The following is a 22,534-nucleotide window of genomic DNA, read 5'->3' as shown; positions in this document are numbered from 1 at the left end:
TTACAAAAATGAAGGACATACAAATGTCTCCTCACTTAAAGGCAACTGTAATTTTTATTGAAACAATCAACCGGATACAATATGTATAGGGTAATTAACCACAAGCTCACTCACTCATCGGCTTCCACAGAACCACATCAAACTTTGTGTATTTAGTGATTATATATGTAAAGCATGCAGTTGGCTAGTGTATTCAGATACACGGCACTCTACTGTGTATTACTACGCTGAAATACTAAGTATGGTAAGTGATATGAGGATTGGCAAATGTAACTGCAGCTCCTCTGTCATGGGTGGATAAGACAGTATTACAAAAAAACTGAAAAAAGATTGAATACCTGTGTATAAATACAAATATTTTACAGTTACATGGGCTGGGTACATAAACATCCTGCAGTCAAACCCTCCTATTGCAGTATTGCTCAGGGTGCTGGGCACTAAGAGTCCCTGCACATAGAGGCTGCCTTCCCATGATTCCTTTGGACAAAACTCAAATTTGACAAAACCGGAAAGGTTTTTAGCCTGAGACCAAAGTGCATTGGTATTGCAAAGGCCTTGTTTTATACTCTATACAACATTCTCTGAACAATTCACATTAATCTCTGTGATTATGGTAAACCTGATTATGAAAATATTAGTGTTTAAGATTTTAAGTGTTTTTTTTTTTTTTCAAGTATTTCATTACACATTTACATTTTTGCAAGCTATTATCAGAAATAAAACAGGGCATTGCAAGTACCATTACAAGTTAAAAGGGGAATTTGATGTTAATGTACCTTATTGGTACCTCCACAGTTGGAAGGTTAAATTTCTCAGCTGTGGCTGTCTAGATACCGTATTCACTCCGTCCTGAATCTGGGAAATGCTTCAGTGACTCAACTATGCGTTGTCACTACACTCAAGAGTGGGTGTGGGTGCCCCAGTGCCATTTTGTTTTGGCCATACAATTTAGTGTACCATCAAAATGTATTTTAACATCAAATTCTCTTTTAGTATCCCCATTCATTAGTTGTTTTATTTTCACATCATTATATGGTCAATTCATTCATTCCTTTCATTGGTATGTAATCCACTGTACAATACAGAAGCTGAAGACATTCTCTTAATGCAGAATTTAAAGATGTCTTGAAGTGTTCACATGTGGGAACCCTGACAATTAGCACTTATGAGGCATCTGAGGATCAGTAACACACATTAAAACAAAAGGGGAGGTTAGAGAGGGTCAACAATTGCACCAAAGAGACAATTTCCTTATGCATAGTAATGTTTGAAAGCCTTCATAATTTAGAGAGCCATGTGATATGTCCCCAGAGTACTATGACCATGCAGAAAAAGTAAGGTAGAACTAACGACTATTTTGATATTTTTTTTCATTGCAGGTTTGGCACATACTTGTCGAAAAGACAACTATGTGGAAGCATTATGTTTATATGATGTACTGATTTTAAATACTAAGAAAGTATATATAACTATAACTGTGACTACATAACACTGTCTGATCTACAGTTCACAGTGCAGGAAGTGAAAATAATTGCATCAGGTAGTGAGTACCCATAGAGTACTGATTTCACCCCCCCACCCCGCTTTTACCTAGATGCAAAATTTTCATTGTCTGCATAGTGTGGATATCACTACAATAAATTAAAACTATTTTAAACATCCTTGTATTATGGTGCCCTATATGGAAGAGTGCATCTTTCTAGGATGTGACATGCTATGTGAGGTTCAGTACTAAACTGTTCTCCCTTATAGGGTTTCATTACAAAAACTGCACTTCCCCCCCCAAAACAAAATCATACATCATGCTTCAGAGGAGTGAAGATAAGCCAGACTAGACCATGCACTTCCTAGCTGAGCATGGTCATTGTGTCCAGCACAGGTGCTTTAATATAATCTGCCACAGCTATAGTGTATCACTGCTCTAAGACAAAAGCCCTGAGACCACATAGCATGCTTTATCTTTTAAATATTAATAGGCTTTTGAGGTCAAAAGGTTGACAAAGCACTCCCATTTGCAAGTCTACAAGCAAGAACTATTTCGCAAAATGTCGTCTGAAAACTAACGTGATATTTAAACCACAGATAGACCCCTAAAGGCATTCATTATTGTAACAGGAAGTCTGTGCTTTGTGGATGTAGAAAAACAGAAAGGTCCTCTAACAAGTAATTTTCAATACTACACACTTTGTGATATTCGAATATGAACAACAATTTCCATTGAACTACTATTCCATTAATATTACATGTAAAATGCATAATTTAAACCCCCCCTACCCAGATATGCCACTGTACACTGTGCAACCCAGAAGTCCCTTTTTTTTGGAAAATATTGAATATGTTACAAAATTGGCTGCGCGAAAGGCGTACCGGTAAAGCCGTCATCAAACAAGCCATTCGGAGGCGTGGAGGGGAAAAAAAACAGACTCCCTTCACCACCACAAGGTCCCTACACTGCACCCAATGCAGCTTTTTTTTTTTTTTTTTTTGGTCGAAAGAAGATGGGAATCCAGAAAAAAAGAAGCATCGGCTGGAGTTGGCACTGGTGTGGAGAACGGCCGCGGTAAGAGCATGCCTTTTTAACGGCAGACAAGCATGCATGGCTGAGGTGGCAAGCTGTGCTCCTGGGCTATAGTGCCCTGTGTCATAGTGGGGTGGACCACCCTTTCTGAATGTTGGCCTTCCCATGGTAATGCTGGGGAAAAGGGTGGTTAGCTGACCACGCCCCCTCACCCACACCCTTCCATCTTGGGATCAGGATAGAACCTCGTCCTCCCCTACAAAAGGCAAGTCCATGTTCCTCATGCTGTCCCCACTCTCCTGTTTCCTAGACAACAGACACAAATACGATTAGATGAACGCAACATATTTCATGCCCTGAACTGCAGAATTCGAGTTGTTGGTCAGTGGTAACAGACTTTGTCTTTGGTCTTTGTCATCACTGCTTCATTACATTTGTACAAAAAAGGGTATCAGGGTCACACTGTCAGAAGTCTAGTATATGCAGAGCTTCACTGTTACCTGTGTGTGTGTGTGTGTGTGTGTGAAACTGGATTTTATAGGTTTCAGCCATTTAAATAAATAAATCAAGAAGCAACCTTGAGCCGACTTGAAAATAGTTGTGCATTCAGGTCAGAAATGGGAAGGCAAAAAACCCCAGGGGACTGCTGCGATGTTCCCCATCATGCTGGATGCAGACTCTCTTTTTACACGGCAGCAGCAGAGTGCTTCCCTGCAAACCCATGCACCTGGCAGACAGAATCATGCAGCAGAGCACTGGGACTGGACGTGGGTGTGGGCTATCCTCACGATGGTGCCCGTACCATGGGGATACGAACCAACGGCCGAGGCAGGAGGATCCAGACACACCTCAGCAGTGACATGTTAACACCCCTTCACTATCAGGTTTATTAGAATATCACAGCATTGTATCCTGCCAAGGCAGAATCTCCACAAGATCTCCTTTTGGGGTTGTTTTAATGCTACGAAGGTCCATTGTAACTATGGTTACATAGCTCTGACCTTCCACCACAGAAAATCAATGTGCAAAGAATAAATGCTTTAGTAAAAGCTAAAATAGTTTGAAGTATAAGAGTTGACCTTCTACAAAGTGCGTCCAGTCGTACAGACCAGGTTTTGAAGGGTCTTACTGCAACGGCCCTTTAAACTGGTTGAAATAAGGGCAGGAAATGTGAGTTCAGTGGCCAGTCCCATGATGACTCTGCAGACACATGCTGCTGCAGGAACACAAAATGCCCGTCCTGTATGTTGGACTTGCATGTCACAGATCCAGTTCATTCCAAGGATGCAAGTTGGAACTTTACAGAGATATAGGTTGCTGAAAGGCAGGCAGAGACTTGCAATAACAGTCAGTCCTTTACCTTTGATTACTATGAATGAAGCAGTACTTTCCAATGCCTGCCTTGTCTTTGCTGGAAGGTGATTGGGGAAGAGGAACAGAGATATACGATTGTGCAGAGTTCTATCAGAGAATTTTCACATTTACTGATAATGACTAGGCAATGTGCAGGCACAGAAAAAGCATGTTTTCCTTAAATAAAATGACCATAGTGGTTTGATTAAATGTGCACCTTAGATTGAGATTCTTGGACTTAATGACTAAAGCTGGTGTCTTTGGGTACTGTAGGAAGCAGGTCAGTGAGAAATAGGACAGGGGTTTGAAGAAACCCCCCATGGTGTGTAATGGATTTGTGTACGTTTGGGTAGGGGGGGGCTCTTTGGCACATCAGGCAACTCACGTCAGCAGGGTTCCTGGTGCAGAGGGACATCTCTCTTCCCTCCTGCCCCAGTCGAAGGGGTTCCCAAAGGAGCGCTTCCGAAGCATGGTCTTCACCAGGATCTACAGCAAGGAGGAAGAACGGCACTCAGATTCTAAGACCACCTTCTTCATGACCTCTGCCCACCTACCACAATCCTATCACTTCAGATCACCATATACTGTTTGTCTGGTAGTTCCCAACAAAAAAAAAACAGGAGTTTATTCTTAGGAATTGTCAGACCTCTAATTCATTGGCCTGTTCTGAGCACTAGGAAATGTCAAAGGGCTAGGCCAACATGGCTTAGAGATAAGACACAGAGAGCAGGAACTGGGGAGGGTAGCCATTAGAGGTGAATATTTATGTGTGCGTGGGTGTGTGTGTGTGTGTATGTGTGAGTGTGTGTCTGCAGGGGTGGCCTGGGAAAACCCACGGAGGCATCCCTCATAATCATACGATTCCATAGCTGAAAAACTTGTTAATACCTACTGGCACTACGTTGGAGATTCTGGGTCATGCCATACCAGAATAAAGAGGCCATAGTGTCACTCCTGGCTTTGTAACTTGGTCTAATTATTATCTGATCTAGCCTCTCCACATAGTAGCTCACAAACATTTCAATAATAGCCAAAGCTGTCCCTCCCAGAAAAAGATCTCAAAATCCTACTGTCACCATAACGATCACCAACAGACGGTTAGATGTATTGTATTGTCGACTGACCTGAACCAATAATAATATATGAAAGGGAAGAGAATCAAATTCCTCAAGTCCTCCCCTGATCATTCATTAAGCATGTATGGGCCAGGAGAAGAGGGGGTGTTGCCCCCCCCCATCTTTCAACTACATAAAATGTGGGTCAGTTGGCAACGAATCTAATTGCATCTAGTTCAGGCGTTCTACATTTCATCGCTGGTCTTTTTTTGGGTCTTCTGTTGGTTTTGTGAACTTTGGTCTTTGTGCTTTCTTGGGATTATCTTGGGAGAGATGAGCTCTTCTGGCGTCCTCTTTCATTCATTTATTTTGTGACTGACGTGTCTATGTCTGTAATATTCATTGTTTGTTAAGGTAGTTGATCTTTGTCTTAAGATTAGATGTTGATTACTTGAAACAAAATAAATCTCTTAATTTTAATTTGGTTGTTGAGTTGTCTGTTTTGATAAAGGTTGATCCAACAGGTTGCTCTGTTCAACAAATTTGGAGATTTAAGAAATTAAATCAAATAAATTTATTTTGCATGTTGGGTAAGTGAGGCGTTATAACTGTTGACACACGTGCATTCTGTGTTCAATGTGTCAAACATAAAATGAAGGTGTTAGCCGTTAAAACTGCTGGATTCGGAAATTGTCATACTAAATAAATTCTCACTTTCCAGAGTATGCAAAAAAGTAACAAATAATTACGAGGCTCTATCTGCCAATAGTATATTGTACCCTGGAGTGCAAGAAAATAACAGGAAAAAGACTACAGAAGATGAGCAGTGTTATGTAAAAAAACTGATTCTATTCTCTTTTTAAAAACATTTTTTTTTTTTTTACCCCAAACCTTTTCTACTTCTCCAGTTTGGAATGACCAGTTCCATAAGGCTGTATCACAACTGAAAGGAAGTCTCCTTTACAGTGTGCACTATAACCCACTATTCAGCTGTGCAATCATGGAGAGCAGAGGAGAGCAATCGCAGGAACCTCACTGACCAGAGCAGCAACTCCTGCGCAGAGAGAACCCACCCGACAAACACCCTCCCTCAGAGTCTATACCAAAACCAATGTAAAAAATAGCAGGATGAGCCTTAACTAATATGTAACAAAAATGCTTGATAGATCTCTAGGCTATGAAACTGGTAGCGGATAACTCTCGCATTCATTGCATGCTAGGAGACGGTAAGAGCCGTTTGCTCCGCCCACTCACCACCGTGGCCAGGCTGGGGATGTGTTTGACAGAGTTCTCCACCTCCTCCTCTGTCACCTCAATCAGGGTGCAGTTCTCGTCCTCAGAGGGGAGGGGCTCCGCCCCGTGCCTCGTCACCCACGGGTGCACCTGGGAAAGAGACCGTGTCAGCAGCTCGCTGTCACATGGCTACAGTACAGTACATCTGACACAAGAGTCCTCTCATGTGCACCAACGAAGAATGTAGGGTTTACTCCCAGAGTGGTTTACACTGAACAACCGACATTCATAGCCATTACCATTTTACAAACAAGAAACAAATGTAAAACAGAAACACATTAATAGACACAATACAACATGTTAAAAGGTATATATAACTGATACTTTAAAAACTATATGCACTGCAAAAAAAACAAAAAATAAGTAAATCCCAACAAGTCCTACATTTACACTTAAAATCTGATTTCTATTCATTTTATTACAAAAATATTGCTAATGAGGTGAGAGTTTGACACAATATTTGTCAATGGGGTAAGAAAATTTCACTTGTTAAGCGAACAGTTACTGTACTTAAATATGTTGGCTAATATTTTCTCATTAGAAGACTAGAACACTTGTTAAGACAGACTTCCTTTTACACAGTGAGTTTAGACTTGTCCAAAATAAGTAAGGGATTTACATATGAAGTATACAGACAGAAGCAGACCTTAATGTATGGCACTGAGATTCTGGTTTCAGGGTTCTTGTCCAGCATCTTTAAGAGCAGATCCTTCAAATCCTCAGGCACATCAATGCTGGGTGCACAGAAACAGAGATGTCAGGTACACTACCACATCAGCATATTGGAACTGGTATACAGAAAACAATTTTTAAGAATTAATTGCATGCATGTGTACCTTAGGGTCAAGCGTGTATGTGTGGGTGTGGATGAGCATGTATGCATATGTGTACAGGAGTGTGTTTAGTGTGTGTATATATGCATCTGTACATGTGAACTTACTGCTCTGGTAACTCCACTGGCTGGGTCTTGATCTTCTGGTGGAGACTCAGGATGCGTTCATCCATGAAGGGACACTAGTGACAAATCCAGACATAAAGGTAAGAATCAGACTGTGTCTTTCTTTCTGTGTGTTAACTTTGCATAGTGGGAATCTTTCATGGTCAGGAGAGAACACAGAAAATCTAATTTACAGTGAGTCACTGTGTAACTGAGGCCCCTAATCTAATGTATAAAGCCTAAATTGATGAGACACATTATTACAAAACATGTTACTTACATTTCATTATTGGGCTTTTAAAATGATGTGCAATATTTGGGCTGTTTTTTATATGCTACTGTATGATGTCAGTGCATGATGGGAAAATTTACCACTCCAAAAACAAAGCAATACAGCGTCACTCCCATCGCCCATACATCCAGAGCCTGAAAAACAAGAGGAAAAAACGTGAACCACAGCTATGCTCTCAAATCTGAAGCAACAGGCCCTAGACCAGGGAGGGTATTTCACAAAGCAGGACTACCGAGTTAGCAGGACAACTGCGCTGAGTAAAACCCGGAAAAACAGCTCTTTTTACTTCAGTCCCTGTTCCAGATTTGGGATGGATCCAGGTTTTTCTCAGTGTAGTTATCCAGCAAATCCTCAGTGAGCCTGCTTCGTCAGTCAGGGCACCGGGGGTTCCCAAACTTTTTTAATATCGAGCCTCTGTATCATCCAGAGGCTGAAGATCCCATCCACCAAAACTGTCGACTCCTATTACATAACAAGTACATAAAAGCACGCCAAAAACTGTTGTCATATACCATAGTCTTCGTTAGATATGTATTTATTACAGAATAAATAAGGCTCCTCACACCAAAAGAGGTCTCAAACACCATTGAAGCGTTAAATTTTAATCGAAGACAAAGACAAAATTTCAGCGCTAGCTTTCTTCAGCTTTTCTAACGCTGAAAAGCTTGTTGTTTCTCAGTGCTCAATGGGCCAATAGGCCATAGCTGGCCAAGCTGTTTCTACTTGAATGGCACTGATATGCAGTTTGATAAAAGTAATTCTTATCCAGTGATTTAAGTAGTTGCACTTCCACATATGACCTCCAGGGGGTAGGGTATGTTCATTTACCTTGCCGGAGAAGTTTTTCCTGGTCTCTGAAAGAGTCTCGGGTGCAAGGAAGGCTGGGGTCCCCACAGTGCTGGTCAGAAGCGCGTCTGCACCCTCAAACTGGTTGCTGACCCCAAAGTCCGCTATTTTAATGTGGCCATCTTCCCCAACCAAGAGGTTGGAAGGCTTGATGTCTCGATGAATTATCTTCTGATAATGCACTGAAAATAAAATTCAAAAATCTTTTATTCTCCACTCTTAGGGTTTAATATTTAAAGAGCTTATTTGCCCTGATGGGGCAGGGGGGGGCATGTCAACTCAAAGCATTACAACACCACCAATGAATGTAACCTAGTGGAGGGTTTAGTTAGAACCTAATCTGTAAATTTCAAAGGAACCATCCACTTACAAAACTCAATTCCTCTCAGCAGGTCCTGGAAGTAGAACCGGGCCTGGTCCTCAGTCAGTGGCTTGTCTGTGGGAATCTCCATCACCGCCCTGCACAGAGGACACACTCAGATGGAGAGCAAGTTCAGCCCAACCACCTCAAAACTATTTCTAATAACAATACAAAATAATACAGCCTTAAATCATTCACTTACCCTTGTTTGACCAGCTCAAAAACTGCAAAAGGAAAGCAGGGATTTAATAAACTTTCCAATTTTACAAATTGCAAACAAATATAATAATGAGCATGCAGTAAACAGTTTTACAATGACCACAGTTCTTAACTTTCTTAAAAAATGTATCATAGGATCAAACTATTTTCAATGCGTATGTATGTGTTTGTGTGCGTCAGCACAGCTATGGGCAGTCTGCAGAGCAGATGTCCTGTCAGTAGAAGTTAGCCATTCAGGACGGGGGAGGGGGGAGCGCTCCTAGTGTTCGTACCCATATACAGATGGTCCTCACTAGGATCATCCAGCACCTGGACACGGGAAAAAGGAAAAACACAATGGGTGAGAATTCCTACTGGCAGAAATTCAATAAGCACCAATGACACCTTAATACCAGCCTGAAAACAAAACTGTACTCTATCTGGTCATTCCAGTAAAGGAAAAAAATAACCTGCAAATCCCATGTTATACAGCCCTGGAGACAGCAAATTATACTGTAAAATCGCAGAAGCAACATACTCCTGTGGTACAGTGTGTTGTATTCAGGGCTCTGGTATTAGTACAGAGTCTCTGCAGGGTAACAGTCTGGTCGGAAAAGAGGGGTTGGGGAATATTTGGGTCGGGGCACAGCATGAAAGCATGCACAAGAACAAAGATTGGAGGCTTATACAGGACACAAGGCCAAATGTATTTACATTTTAGCCATTTAACAGACAGTCTTATCCAGACTGACATTCATGCAGAGCTTACATTCTTCACATACAATCGTTTACACAGCTGAATATTTACTGAAACAATTTCGGGTAAAATATACTGCTCAAGGGTAAGATGATAGTGTTCCATAAGGGAATCAGACCTACAACTGCAAGACCTGTTCCCTAACCACTACACTACAATGCTACCCACTGTATGTGGGAGGTGTTGTGTACTGCTTAGGAAGGAGTTGGCTGTTATATCATACCATTCACATCTATATATATAGTATAGTATAGAATAGGCTTAGATTACATTATACTTACTTTGAAGACAGACCTATGCACAGCAACTTACAAAATTAATACATAAGTGCATTCAGTATGTTTACAAGAGTATATGTAACTTCAGAAAAGGACAGTTGACACTCAACCAGTGGCCAGTTTGTTGGAATCAGCTGTACAAATAGATGTACATGTGTACATACATGCATATTCTGAATGTTATTTTAAAAACAAAAAAAATTATCTGAATGGTGGTGTTAACTGTAAGAAGCAATGCTAATGTGCACCTCCACAAGTTTCACCACATTGGGGTGGTCCAGCTTCTTCAGGATGGCAATCTCCTGGTACACTCGTTCCAGGGGCCCCTTAAGCTGGGCAGGGCCCTCAGTGGCTACCTTGGTACCACGGGGTGGAGGCCGTCCTGCAGGAGAGTGAGGCGTCACTGGTTACAAACTGCGGCCAGTCACTTTTCAATGTTCACCATCAAAACCAGTTCACTCTCTTGTGGAGGAGATTTTGAGGCACAATATGAACAACCACGTACTCTCTGTACAGTGACCAGATACTCAGCTCTGGGGTTCCCTCTGTTCACCTTACTTTGTTAATGAGGTTTCTGGTTTGTATCAGGAATTCATGAATATTCAGAGTGAGCCAGCAAGTCAGAACACTTAAAGCAAAACACAAGACTGAGGCAGCCATGTTAAACATATCTGTGCCCATCACACAGAAGGTTTGCTGTATGACCAGTCACAGCACTTACTTGGGAATCCTGCCTGTCTCATCAGTCTCTTCTTTGACAACACTTTCATTGCCTGCAAGAGAGGAGAGAAAACATGTCGATGAGTGGCTATACATGTGTAACCCTCCCTAAGCTGTTCTGCAAGATGCTCAGCCAAACCACGAGGAATCCGTAACCCTACACCACCTGCAGCAACAGCAGTGTTCAGGAGGGACAGCCTTACAATGCATTCTCCTCCGCGTTCAGACGCTTCTGTCCATTTCTGTTACATTCTCCTGCACTTCCTGGAATCTTAGGCAGCCCAATTTCATTTTAACATTCCAAAGGAAAAAAAGACATGCCTACATTAAACAACAGAAAACGGTTTCTAAAATGCAGCTTAATAACATGTAGGATCAATGTATTTAAGTGCCAGATATTCCTAATAATCACGATCATACAATGTTCATTACTTATATACTTATTTTCCATTTCAACCGTGAAGGAAGGCAGTTTAAAGAGGCACAGGTCTGCTATACTCACATAATAGGTGTTGTCGTCTTCATTGTACGCCAGCTTGACAACTCCATAGGAGCCCTTGTTGGGAGACAGGAGATAAACAGTGAGCCAAAGACGAGCTACAGCTGTCCCATAATTCCATCCCATCAGGCACAGAGCTCAGACTGCCCCCCCCCCTCTCCAGCATGGGGGAGAGGAGGAAGACTGACAGACAAAGGCTCATCAAGAGGAGGGATGGGCAGCCAGACAGCACACAGGAGAATGCACTCATTTTATGAGCCGTCTGGCTTGCACCTCCCCACTGAAGCCTCCTTCCCGGTAGTAAGAGGAGTCACTTACCAAGCTGCAGAGATCTGGGCCATTTCTCATTACAGGCCCATCCAAATGCATATGGGTTAGCACACAAAACTGCGTGCAGCGTATACCAATGTACACGCACGGCACAGTTCAACAGTATACCACGCTCTCTCACACACACATGCATGCACATGCGCGCACACACACACAGACACACAGAGGTCCTAGCAGAGTGGACAGATTGGACATAGCAGGGAGGCGGCTTGCTGCTTGGAAACTATTCCACTGATAAACAAACAATGTAACTGAAGGCATCTTTTCAGCAGTTCCCATTGACTGTACCCACATGAAAACATGAATGTGCATGCATGCTCACACACACACATGCATGCACACATCAGCACACATCAACACACACACGCACACAAATTCAGAATTATAGAAGGGTTATTAACATGAATCCCTTCCATTGTAAATCCTTATTTTCACATTTGGTATAATTTAATCAAAAATAGAAGTTAGCGCCATGTGTGACAAAGCGCAGAGTCATTAGTGGTCTGCTTACCATCATTTTAATGTTAATTACACTGCAGATAAGGTTAAAGTAGTTGAATGTTATTTTAGTTTATCATTACCTTTCCAATCTCATCTTTCAGCTTGTACTGGTTGAGCTGCACACAGTCCTATTGAGAGAAAAATACATAACTTTACACACACCATTCTGTAACACCTTTAAATGTTTCCTTTCAAAACTACATCAATGATTCTGACTAATTAATGAAAGCATGTAATTTTACACAAACTAGATTTACTTACTATTACTCACCTGCAGTCAACGTCCACTTTTCCTACATACAGCTTCAGTTTATATGATAATAGTTCACAATGATGAATTTGTTTACAATGACAGATAATTCAGACATAGTTACAAAGTATCTTTTTGTAACTGCACTATTATTAATAAATTAAATGACTTTCAAGAAAATATTTTAAAAGTAAACAGCAAAAATGAAAGGTCCAGGAAAGTGAAATCTGTGAATTTTTAGCTGATGTGTTGTTTTAAAAGTCCAGGAAACTGGATTCAAATTGTCACAATTTATTTTCTTCTTAATATTTCTGGCTATAATGTTTAACCCAATTAGAGCCATTCAATTGTAAGAAACACTATTAGATTATTGTGTCCTGTTCAGCAGACAAGGACAGGGTGGGTGTGTATCCTGCGCTCATTAACATTCATATCCATAAGACACATCATGTGTAGACCATTCCTCATCGCTAGCTAGGTTAGAGTCAGTTACAGCAGTGTCCCACACAATAACCTCACACTACCAGGCTTTACCATCATATAGTTAAACCTGAAGATCATTCAATGTGTAACACTGAGCTATTGTACACTAACATTAGGCTCTACAGCAGTCTCAAACTCTGGACACTACACTCATATAAAGAAAGGCTGATTCCGCAAGTCCAAACTTGAAAGCTATCTAACTAGCCAATGGTAGATCTACTTACCAATCCATCACGTTCTGTGACAAGTTCCGGGCACTGCAAATACTAACTGTATAGGTTATTGTGATATAGCAGTGCCCATGTGCCCAGAAATAAAAACCCATGTCTTGTAGATCTCTTCATTTTTTTCAAAAAGAAAAAAGCGTATTGCTTTCTCCACATTTCTCCGGCCTGGGCCTTTCTATTCATGTTCTCCCTTTGTCTGTGTGGGTTTCCACCGGGTACTCTGGTTTCCTCCCACGGTCGGAAGACATGCAGGTCGGCTAACTGGAGACTAAATTGCCCATAGTATGAGTGTGTATGTAAATGGTGTGTGCCATGAGATAGATTGGCAACCTGTCCTGGGTGTATTCCTGCCTCTCACCCAATGCACTCTGGGATAAGCTCCTGTGACCCTGACTAGGATAAGTGGGTATAGATAATGGATGGATGTAGAAAGGATTTCACTGGACTTAAGGTTTTTGTTATGTAACTAATGCCCAGTTAACCCCGCCCACTGAAAACTGGTGTTTTTCCAAGGGGAAAGGCAAGCCAATTTCATTTTTTGCAAGACTCATTTTTCGGCTGTTTGTGAATACAAAACAGTATTAAGAAAAACACATCAACAAAGAATTCACAGATTTCAGATGCCTAGACCTTTAATACTCTTTTCATTCACAAACAGCTGAGAAATATATTTACATGATTCTTGCAAAAAATGTAAAAGCCTGTGCCAAAATTGGGTTAAAAACTTAAAAGAAATATTAAGAAGACAATCAGTTGTCACTTCTGGGGAACAGAACCACAGTGTGAATCCAGTTCTCTGGACCTTTAAGCAAGCTTGATAAACTAAAAAGGCAAATCAAATACAGAGCTTTCCAGGAAAATCCCTGCAGACTGGCCATACACTTCAAAGTGACAAGACTCCCAAATGAGAGGCAATTTTATCAAAGGAAGCGGCGAGCTTGGATCTGGCAAAAACGATATTCCCAAACAATCGTCTTAAAACAAGGGCTATCTACCGTATCCCTTATCAGTTGTATTTTATTTTGGTATGATCCTATAACGTAAAAATAAGATATCCTGTACTATGCAAAAACAGGTGAATTGTAAAAGCATTCTGTATATATATTTAATGGGATTAAATGACAGATTAAAAAAAAAAAAAAAAAAATCAACATCTAGCATCTAAATCTCATTCACCGTATCATATTCTGCAATACAACATCATGCAGTATAGTATGCTCAGATATCAGTTGGTAATTGTACAGCTATGCTACCTGACTGCTGTACTTCAACCAGGATTACGCCATTATTTTACAGTATCAACCATATTACATTAATTATCGTCCATGAATAATATTGAAATAGATATACACGGCGGCACCAAATGGGGTGGTGGTGAGGACAAATACAAGGGCCCTGACTGGCAAGGGCCCTCAACGAATATGGTCCGGTTACAGTAATTGTGTACGGATGGAGTGGCCTGGGGTGGTGGAGTGCAATATGAGATCATTTCATGGGGCCCAAAATTCCTGGCAGCATCCCTGGACATCCATATTGATTTTGAGACGGTTTCCCCATTCCTAAGGCTATTTCATTTTCTGCCAAAACCAGCTCAATTCCGTTGCTATCACGCTTGTGTATATACAGCTAAAAATATCCAGAGTGCTGTACAGTTAAGCAAACACTAGTATCTGTATTTCAAAGTGAGTAACTAAAAGCTGTAAACAGTCTATTCTACTTCTACAAAGATCAAGGGCTAGAAAAGCAAACTGCCTACAGAAAACTAGAGTGGAGGGAGGACAGGGCTCAATCTAGCTATTTTAGCTTACCTTCAAAACATTCTCTCACTCTTAGGCTGTCAGTGGCCACATTAATGATAGGATGAGAAAGACACATTTTCCTTTTCAATTAGTAGTTTTCTATATGCCTTTTGAAAAGGTTAACCACATTTTTTATAAAAATTGGAGGTTAAAAATCAGTTGATTAGATTGTTTCAACTAGTAGTTTTCAGTGCTCAGTAATATGAATTATTCTCTAGAAGAAAACACACAAAAACACAAAAATAAGTATTTCTAGCATTAACTTCTTCAATTATCATTTTTATGTTCAATAATAGTCATTAACAATGTTCTACATCCTACTATACTGAAACGACATTGAAAGTGATACAGTACTTTAAAAAATGTAAATATTGGATAAGAAGTTAAGAACCAGTTGCTGAATTAGGAGGAAAAAAGAGGGGGAAAGGGCTCAGCATGAGATTGATTGTGCTATGATTGATCATGCGCAGGAACCTAACGGCTTCACTTTGCACACAGACTGGGTGCACGTGAGCTTGTTTGCTCTTGCTCTAATTGACAGCCAGGAGAGAGTGGGAGCATACCTGCAGGTCAGTGATGGAGACCCTGTGTGACTCCACCGTGGGCCTGCGGGGGAGGCGGGGGGACGCGTGGGGCGAGGTGATGGGGGAGTAGGGCAGGGAGGGGTAGATGTAGCGTCCGTTCAACCCGGGGGAGCCCAGGGGCGAGGTAACCGCGTGCGGCCGCTCCTGCAGGGACAGCTTGCGGTCCGACAGGTTGAGCCTGGTCCTGTTCTCCCGGGACTCGGGGAACAGGGCTTTGGGGCTCCCCGTGTGGGACAGGAGCTCGGGGCCCTGCTGCATGGGGGAGGCGGCCGGCTCGGGGGTGTCCGAGCTGTCCATGTCCTCCACCTCCTCCCCGGAGCAGCTGGGCTCGTACTCTGTGACCACGATGAGGGACTCCATGGCCGCTGGGCGGAGCTTCGGAACAGGGGGCGGGGGCTACGTGTGGCAGGGGCGTCCGAGCGGCTGAAGGCGGGCGGGTGGCATTGTTAAGGGCGGGCAGGGCTCAGCAGAGGGCAGGGAGGGGACGCATGATGACATGGCGCCCGTCCCGCCTACCTCCGGACTGCTCAGGAGCAAAGGTCGCTGGGCTGTGGGGGAGAGGGAAACATAAGTTCCACTTTAAGCAACCAGTCATGCCTGAAAGGAAAAATTCGCCCAAAAATGGTTGACTAGATACCGCTCCTCAGATTGATGAAAAAATTACTTTATATGAAAAATTGATATTCATATGCTCGGTCATTTGTGATAATCTTTGCAAGTTCAAGATCAATCATCAATACAGTACGTGTGGACATTTCCTTTCAATCAGTCAACCAATTCGACATATGGTTATGTTCATGTGTTTCATTTGAAAGTTCCCACAGTTCATTGCAAAGTCAATGCCCATGATGTCTATGAGATTCTGGTGAAATGCTTGATGGGAACTGCATTAAAATATCAAACAGGAAGACCAATTTCTCAAAACAAAACATAATATTAAAAAAGGTAGGATTTATACCTTACGAAAAACAAACCAATCTGCCCTTGTTTAGCATGAGAGAACACATAGGTAACATACTGTATAGATTTATGTGGCGAATGTGTCTGCTATAGAATAAATTAGCAAATGTGTAAGTGTTACGCCTCTGATATTCTTTAGTTTCACAATGACCCCAATAACAGCTTTCTGAAGCAAATGGTTACACGTTTACTTGCTGTAGTATGTGAGCTCTTTACTGGCTCTTCTGTTGCAAGATTATCTTCCCCAAATGTAATCAATTTTAAGGCTTTTTTCAGGTGGGTGAAAACTACACCCAGATACCAAGATGCCAAGCCCACCAAGAGCCAAGAATGTATTACCCATAATCTATCCATGCATCTGCCATTTCCTCTGTTTTCTCCGTTCTGTGCTCCTTCTTCACAGACACGTTTATGAAATGTACAATTTCCAATTTCCATGCATATTATTATTGGCTGTGTCCATTCTGACTGCATCTTCACCACATCAGATCCATTTTACAACAATCCCCTAAACAGGAGGCAAATATTGTTAATTTTATTATTAAATATTATTCTAGAAAATAAATAAAACTCTTCTTAAATGAAATTCAGTCTTACTGCGGAGTCTTCCGCTGTCAAGTCCAGCTGATCTCCATTTGATATTTTACCCTTCGACATGAGACAAATAAATCTCTTGTACACCCTGTCCCAAAATAGTGGGCTGCCAGGAAACTGCCTGCTTCTAAATAATGACCAGCTTTGAGCTCTGAGCATTCCCACACAAGCCTCCATTAAGCACAGGCACCAGCCCGAGGTACCCGTTATCCATAACTGGACTCTACAGAAGCCAAAGAGCCACATTTGTACTTGATGACATTTAACAGATTCAATATAATCGAACATGCATCTGGCAGACTGGCACATTTTCAAAGTTAGCGGCCCGTTCATACAGATGTGGGGGGTTGGTCCTGCAGAAGTCTGCATACAAGCATAACAAGCAAAAATTACTCTCTTAGAAAGTATGGCACTATAAATCCATGTTTAAGACTGAGACTGCATCTGCTTCTGGTTAATTTCAGTACGCCTTTTACAGTAAAGGATAAAATATTTCTCTAGCTGTTTGGGAGGTAGAAAATCTCAAGAGCTTATTATCTCTTTTGGAATTATCATTATAATAATCACATATAAAGCAGTTAACCGTGGGCTTGCTTCGCGTTGCAGGGAAGGACTAGTGACGCTGTGGAAAGAAAAGCCAATTTGCGCGGCAGGTAAAGGGAGCAGTGTGTGTGGGAGGGCCCGCCCACTGGATATGCCCTCTCTGCTGTTAAAACCACTTTGGCATTTCTTCCCGCCTCTACATAATGTCAATCCACTGTCTCTCTGTCTCTCTCTCTCTCTCTCTCTCTCTTGCTTTCCCAGCCACCTACACTTCTGAGTGGGAGCTGGCATGTCGTTGTGCTGCAATGCACCAGAGGCGTTTCCGTACTGTCTCTAAATGCACCTCGCTAAGGTTTAGAGGACTCCTGTGCATGGTGCTTTACTGTAACAGCCATGAGCCATTCGTCCCCCTGACTCCACCCCCGCCCCCCCCCCCAACTGCCCCCCCCCCCCAGAACAAACTCTGTGATTTTATAGCCAAAGAGTGTCTTTTTTGACCAAAAAAAGGAAACCAGCTCTGAAAAACACCTTCTCCTGAAACAGTTCTGGGCTGCTTTCCCAGGGTAGAATTATGCAGATAAGAGAAAATAGGACACATTCCTTTTTGCATGGCGTAAGGAGGGCGTCAGATGCAATGGGGGACTGCCCAACCAGCATCGCTTTTCTGGCATTCCGGCATATTCCCTGTCAGTGGGAGGCAGGCCTGGTCTCCGGAGGGCTCGTTTCAGAAACAGATGGATGGTACCAGCGTAGGGGTGAGGAAGCAGCGAACCTGGCAACTGGACAGACTGATGCCTATGGGGACATGTACAGAAGCTAAAATTTCAGCTTCTCCCCACATTCATGGGAGCTGGAAAAAGGCACCTGGCTATAGTAGGTAGAATGCTATGAACGTACTGGACGCATAAAAAATGAAAGGCTGACACGGTCCATAGCATCATACCAAAATTAAATCTGCACATTGGAGCCAATGCTTAAAAGGTAACATCAATTCCAGAAGTGGGTCTGGGAGGCACATTAAAGGGGTCAAGCAAATTAGATCCAGAAAAGGCAATGTGCTTAAATTTGTAAGTCCTTGTATCATACCATGATGGAAACATTCTGTCTCCACACTGGGAACTGTCTGTTCCTGCTCCTAACTGTGACCTTGTGTGATAACAATCACTCCCACAGAGTCAGTGGGGTCCTGCAAATCTGGTGGATTTCCATTCTATTTTCCAGGCACCGCCATTTGGATAGTGACACTTTCCTGGTAGCGAGTCCTCATAGGGTGAATGTAAACAGGCCAGGACAGTCTGCTTGGGTGAGAGTCAGAGTGCTACTACTGAACCACCACCCCCAAGGCTTCACTTTCTCAAACTGTCCATCATGGCTCATGGACTGAGTATCAATTCCGGCATGTTTCCAAAAAAATCATACAAGACAGCCCATCTACACTGAGCGTTACATCAGCCTGAAAACTACAGGGTACCATGAAGATTCAGCACAGTGGTCAAGCTTTGCCAAAAAACAGTAACTGTGTTTTAATCTGCAACTGATATGTGCCTTAAACATGACCTACTTTAATTGTTGATATCCTCACACACATACATGCACATGCGCACATGTACACACACACACACACACAAATGTGTGCGCATAAGCACAACCATAAGCTGGGAAATGACCCATCAAGCGGTCCACAACTGCACTACAGAGCACACGTGGAACCGCATCAGCCCACATAACCGGGGAACAGCCCAGTTCACAAAGGTTTCTCATGTAAGCCAAAGAGATCACCACTTAGCACTAAACCCCTGGTTCTCGCTCATCATTGGTTGATACTGGTTCTCAGAAGGAACCGGTGCCTTGCCCTAGAAACGCACAGCTGTTAGCATCCCATCAGCCCCTCTTGCTCCAGATGTTCCTGATTGTAAAATCAAGGTCACCTGGTCCAACATTTTTGGAGGTGTCAGACAGGGTGTGTGAGTGATAGGGAAGTAGAATGAGCAGTAACATAAACAGGCATTTGGGCCACTTGGAGCAATTGTGACCACCATAAAACATCATGGGCAAGACAGGCAGGATCAGTTAGAGGTGCCTCTCATCAGCACAACTCTGCTAGTCCATATACAGCAAGCTTTCTACCGTTGTAATCAGTCAGAGGATTTAGGTCTATACAACCAGCTTTAATGACTGGCCATATGTGTTTCCTTGTTGTCAGAACATTACCAGTTTACATGTGGAGAGATTGCATTTTGCCATGGGGCTCTCAGGCATTTAATACTCCAGTTAATCTTAAGCCATTTGATCTAAAAACTTAAATTGAAATACACAATAACATTTTTGTTGTTGTTCTTTCTTTCATTGGGTGGGGGACATGGATAGTTATCTCAGTCACAGGATATGAGGAACAACTAATAAGTATCCTGGACACTTAATTTTAAGAAAACGGAAGGCATTTCACAACATACCCAAGAGCATCAGTTGTTTCTAAATTTTTTTTTTTTTATTGGCTCAAATATGTTCACATTTTTTCATATTCATATTCTCAGACACTTCCCTCATTTTATCACCTAAATGCCTCCATTGCCGTTTTACTTGTACCAGCCCTGACCATGAAACGGACACTTGCCACACTACCACAGCGTGCTCACAACCAAATACTGTATTTTCTATAATAATAATCTTACAGGCACTTAAGAATACTGATTCAGAGTTTAACCTTAACTGGATTTTCCTATCCAAACAAGGCCATTTTACACCAGAAATAAATTTATAGGAGACAGCATGAATAATCTGAATGATTATGCTCCATCAGATCAAGTGAAAAGCTGTCTTTGACAGGCAAAACTGACTTTTCAGTGTCTTGTTAGCACGACATTTTAGATGAGCGTGCATTCACATCCACTCACAACGATGGAGCGTTGATCCTTGAAACAAATCAGCTGAAACTAATTTGAGTTAAGATTACGTTCGTTGTTCGTAAATAAAGACAAAAAAGCAAAAACAGCCAACAGAATAGGCATTTTCAGATACCCATGCCCACGCATTATCGTGCCTTTAAAAAGAGGGGAAATAGCCTAATACTGCATTACAATTTAGCTTTTCGAGTATAGGAATGATAACTTCCTCTTTTACTTAGCACCCAGCACCCATTCGGTAAAATTGCGGTATTTATTTGACCTGGTTCTGTCAGTATGACGGAAACATTCGGGACCTTAGGACCCGACGGACTTTAGTGCCGCCGTAGTACAGTTAGCCCACCAAAACAATCAGTGTGGGATGTAAATTGTTAGTGTCCCTTTGGGGTTTAACTGTGCGCTTTCATATGGAAATCTGTTTATCGTCAACGGCATAGGCTATAAGACAGACAGCACATTGAAAATTACATAAAACCTACTCACAAACGCTGGCCGCATTGTGAAACTGCGCTTCGATACCAATTTTAAATTGCGCTAGGCTATATTAGGCTTTTTACTGCGTTAGTATGGTTATAGCTATGCGGACTGATTAGGTACATTAATAATGTGATACAGACTTAGACGTCAGTGTCATACACTGCAGGCTACGTCTCTCTTACATGAGAAGATTAATATTTATTGTTCACATTAATATTGAAGTGCAATCATATGATTTACATATGGCCAGTTAGTCAGCGGTATCTAACGCCTATTTAAGTCAGGCTAAAAACGTTCCATGGGGTATAGCCCCATGTGAATGTGCGACGCTTAGCAATTGGGCTGCATCTCTAATAATATTAGTCAATTTCAGAATTTCCCGTGAGAAAGAATTCTGTGCCTCCGCGCTAGCTATTAGCTTGTTGGGTCCATCTACCCACGGGAGGAGACGTTATCAAGATACTGTCCCTGCAATAAAAGCCATTTTCAACACTATAAATTCTCAAACACATGTTATTTAGGGATACAAAAATGACTATCGTTGCAACCTTACCTTTCAGTTTAGCGATGCTAGTGATGTGAGTACCTCGTTGCACAGGCCAGCTCTCTCACGGTGTATTCCCCAGCATATTCAGCTGTTCTCGGTAAGAATGAAGGGAGCGCGCATCTGATAGGCAGCGATGACATCCGGGAGGACCAATCCAGCGACACAAACTGCCGATCACCCTCCCGTAACCCGGGGGCGTTTGAGACTAAATTGGTGGTCTTTCATATTGTTAAGTAATGTATCTCTGTCAGTTTTAAGCATTTCTTACATATTGTTTTATATATAAAGACAAAAATTTAAATGCCCTGCTGACCAACAACAACAGCACTGGATGAACAGTAGTGCTGATGTGCCTAGGGAGAATTATGTTGAAGCGATAGGTGTTCTGTGATTTATAAACAATAATATGTAAAACATCTGATAAGCAATTGTACAAAACTTGCGTTATTTAAGTCATATTGTCAAACATCAAACCACAGTGAGGTTACGGTATGCGGGTGATTTCGCCATCTTGTGGTTGACAAATGAAACAGCATTAATGGCGACTGAATTCATACATTAATGAAAAAACTTGTACCTCTTCCTTCTCATTGCAGCAACCACCTAGTCCTGGAGGTTGCCCCTTCGCAAAATCCGCAGAATTCATCCATTCCTCACATAAGATCCGACAGACTTACTACTTGTTCAAGTCCTTGTAACGACACACTATTACTGGTCTAGAATGCTACTGCCTGTCTGGTCTTGAACCTGGATAAATTTACTTATGCCATACCACTATTGAACACCCTTTACGGGCATCCAGTAGTCACTCATATTCAACCCAAATCACTCACAGTCACTTGTTCAGCCTCCAATGATCGACTCCAACTCGTCTCTGCCCTCATCCCCCCAATGGTGGAGCAACCTTCCCCAATCAGCCAGTAAGGCAGATTCACGGACTGTTTTCCACAAATGTCCAAAATCCCAGCTTTTTAGACTACAGCTGAATGTTTATATAAAAAACTCTGCTTTTAAGCTGGCACTTCTCTAGCTCTAGTGGTGTTACCATGTTCAATGCACCTTTGTCAAAAGCATCAGCCAAAAGACTGAATCGTAAATTGTATGACACAGGAACACCAATGTCACATACATATGTGAATGAATCACCTAAATCACTAGAATATAGTCTATAAAATATTTTTTTCAATGGTAAGACAAATAAAGGTTTTGGGTATACAGTGAGCACCATA

At 42.0% G+C, this 22,534-nt stretch overlaps 1 protein-coding gene across 2 annotated transcripts; it reads right to left on the bottom strand.

Annotated features, from left to right (window-relative positions):
- Positions 1-31: 31 nt before the first annotated feature.
- LOC135265034 (calcium/calmodulin-dependent protein kinase kinase 2-like) lies at positions 32-21,469 on the bottom strand. Of its 2 annotated transcripts, XM_064354217.1 has the most exons (17): positions 21,312-21,469; positions 15,261-15,829; positions 12,019-12,066; positions 11,111-11,164; positions 10,610-10,661; positions 10,137-10,270; positions 9,147-9,183; positions 8,858-8,879; positions 8,665-8,753; positions 8,277-8,476; positions 7,529-7,582; positions 7,160-7,233; positions 6,866-6,953; positions 6,181-6,309; positions 4,257-4,357; positions 3,879-3,929; positions 32-2,824 (listed from the first exon to the last, which is right to left on the bottom strand). In XM_064354217.1, exons 2-17 carry the CDS (start codon positions 15,639-15,641, stop codon positions 2,752-2,754), a joined length of 1,587 nt encoding a protein of 528 aa, XP_064210287.1. In that variant the 5' UTR covers positions 15,642-15,829; positions 21,312-21,469; the 3' UTR covers positions 32-2,751. The 2 variants fall into 2 exon arrangements, with proteins under 2 accessions (XP_064210287.1, XP_064210288.1); XM_064354218.1 differs by lacking the exon at positions 3,879-3,929.
- Between the last annotated feature and the right edge of the window lie 1,065 nt (positions 21,470-22,534).

This window comes from Anguilla rostrata, chromosome 10 (genome assembly GCF_018555375.3).
Source record: "Anguilla rostrata isolate EN2019 chromosome 10, ASM1855537v3, whole genome shotgun sequence".
Lineage (NCBI taxonomy): Eukaryota > Metazoa > Chordata > Actinopteri > Anguilliformes > Anguillidae > Anguilla > Anguilla rostrata.
The sequence above is the reverse complement of the archived record's forward strand: the minus strand, read 5'-3'. Positions and strand labels throughout refer to the sequence as shown.

Coding starts and splice junctions, on each gene's coding strand:
- LOC135265034 (XM_064354217.1), bottom strand. CDS start 15,641: ATGGAGTCCCTCATCGTGGTCACAGAGTACGAGCCCAGCTGCTCCGGG. Junction 10,662..11,110: donor AAGACGACAACACCTATTAT/GTGAGTATAGCA, acceptor CCTCTCTTGCAG/GCAATGAAAGTGTTGTCAAA. Junction 4,358..6,180: donor TCCCCAGCCTGGCCACGGTG/GTGAGTGGGCGG, acceptor TCCTTGCTGTAG/ATCCTGGTGAAGACCATGCT.